We start from the raw sequence: 2,246 nt of genomic DNA, 5'->3' as shown, positions 1-2,246 counted from the left end.
TTCATTAGGGAAATGCACATTCATATACAAGTCAATACGAGATGCCACTACACTCCCAAGAGAGTGGCTAAAAACTAAAAAGACCAATAACCAAAGCCTTGGCAAGGGATGCGGAGCACGTGGAACTTCATCCATTGTTGGTGGGAATGTAACATTGTACAGCCAGTTTGGGATGTAGTTCAGTACTTTTTCATAATGTTAAATATAATTTTCCATATGGCCAACAATTCCACTTCTAGATATTTACCCATGAAAAATGAAAACACGTGTCCATAAAAAGACTTTCACACAAATATTTAAAGTGGCTTTATTCATAATAGCCCCAAACTGGAAACAACCCATATGTCTATCAACAGATGAATGGATAAACAAATAGTAGAATACAATGACATACAATGGCAATAAAGAGCTAAATACTTATGCACACAACAATATGGATGGAGCTTGGTTTTGCTGAGTTAAAAAAGCCAGACGCAAAGGACATTGTAGTGTATGTTTTTTATTTACATAAAATTCTAGAACTGGAGCAAGTAATCTGAATTAAGAGAAAGAAGATCAATAGTTGCCTGGAGATTAATTGCAATTGAGGTGATAGAAATTTTTGATATCTTGATCAGGATAGTAGTTATATGTGAAAAATTCATTTAACAATACACTTAAATATGTATTTAATTCTACATAAATTATACCTCGATTAATTAGTTTTATTATAATATAAGTTTTAAAAAAGGGTAATGCCAAATTGTGGCTCGTCAATGGATGATAGATTCAATTTCTACTTTTTTCATTTGGATAATCACTTTTGGGGTTCACTTATTGAATAATCCCTCCTAGATTTTTCTATCTTGCTACTTCTATTATATATCAACGTTCCATGAATGTATGGGTCAGCATATGTGCTCTGTATTCCATTTCATCGATCAATTTGTAATTTTCCCTGTAAAGTTCCCATGCATATTTTGAAAGATTTATTTCAAGGCATTTAATGTTTTTTATTTTATTGTAAATGAAATCTTCCTTCTAATTATGTTTTCTTGTAATTTATTATTAATGTGTAGAAATCTGATTTTTAAAAAATATTAATTATATATCCAGGGAGCTTTAGCTTTTGTTTTAGAAAGAAGCTCATTAACCGATGAGCAGAATTTGTCGTGTGTGTGCATGCACGCTTGTGCATATTTTGGAAAGCGGTGTTAAGGGTGAACTTTCCCCAAGTTTTTAAGTTATTTTTTGTAGGCGAGTCTCTACATGAAAGGTCAGCCCTGAACTGCAGGAGAGAATAATGGCTAGAGCTGTGATGTTCCCAGCTTTCAGTCAGACTAGCCATTCGTGCAGTCATGGATGTCTTAAGAGGGTGGTCTCTTGTCAAACCAATACCCTTGAGTTAAGACATCCATGTATTTTCCATTCTAAAGGTGGTTCTCATGGCACAGGCTGTAATTGTTAAAAACGTGTCACTCTTCTCTTTTAGTATCCGGAGTGTGATGCAGAAGTATCTTGAGGAGAGGAATGAAATAACCTTTGACAAGATTTTCAGTCAGAAAATTGGTAAGTCATGCTTCTTCATTTGGCATACTGTAACTTTGTGACATTGGGTGACAGTACAGTAATGTATAAATGTGGCTCCAATGTTTTATAAGCTTTATAGCTCAAGCTGGGAATGAAGGAGATTTCGTGTAATTAATCAGATGCTTAATAATTACTTATATTCTTAGAGATACATCATGTTAATAAGCCAGTGGGGAACAGACTAGTTTGATTAGAGGTTTTAAGGCAGTTTGGGAGGTTGCCAGAATCAAAGGATTAGAAAGAAGCTGTCTCTGAGTTCCTCAGCCTCTGAGATCCTCAGCTTCTCTCACTGCTGTCGTACCTTCCATGATCACAGAGAACTGGCCTTGTCTTCATAAACCTTATCCAGCTCCTGTGGTTGTTCATCTCCTTCCAAAGTTCGGGGCTGGATTACTTGCTTTGGGGTGTTCTGGGTTTATGGGTTTTGTATGCCGTTCATTAGTGTCAGTTCCACATCACTTACTCTCATTCTTATGGCCCCATTCAGAGTCTTTACCTAGCAGGTCACCAGGACTCCCCCACTGTGTACACAGAAGTCAAGGACCCACCTCTCACTGGCAATGCCCACCCTGGGCCAGTGCTGGTCCTGGCCAGTGCAGACGTGTGGTTCTGAAGGAGTGCGCTGAGGCCACCACAGTCAGTGCTAGAGAAATTAGGGCTGAACAGGAGTTGCTTTG

The 2,246-nt window shown here is 37.5% G+C and overlaps 1 protein-coding gene across 2 annotated transcripts in view; it reads left to right on the top strand.

Moving 5' to 3' along the window:
• The first annotated feature begins 1,469 nt into the window (after positions 1-1,469).
• The window catches only part of GRK3 (G protein-coupled receptor kinase 3), a 101,582-nt gene continuing 100,805 nt past the window's right edge, over positions 1,470-2,246 (top strand). The window contains exon 1 of one of the 2 annotated variants that reach the window (XM_023520178.1): positions 1,470-1,548. Coding sequence is in view for 1 of the 2 variants with exons in the window: in XM_023520177.1 (XP_023375945.1) it covers positions 1,485-1,548 (64 nt within the window). In the remaining variant the exon portion in view is untranslated. The remainder of the gene's footprint in view (positions 1,549-2,246) is intronic. The other variant, XM_023520177.1, reaches the window with a different exon arrangement.

This window comes from Pteropus vampyrus, unplaced genomic scaffold (assembly GCF_000151845.1).
Source record: "Pteropus vampyrus isolate Shadow unplaced genomic scaffold, Pvam_2.0 Scaffold251, whole genome shotgun sequence".
Classification (NCBI taxonomy): Eukaryota; Metazoa; Chordata; class Mammalia; order Chiroptera; family Pteropodidae; genus Pteropus; species Pteropus vampyrus.
The sequence above is the reverse complement of the archived record's forward strand: the minus strand, read 5'-3'. Positions and strand labels throughout refer to the sequence as shown.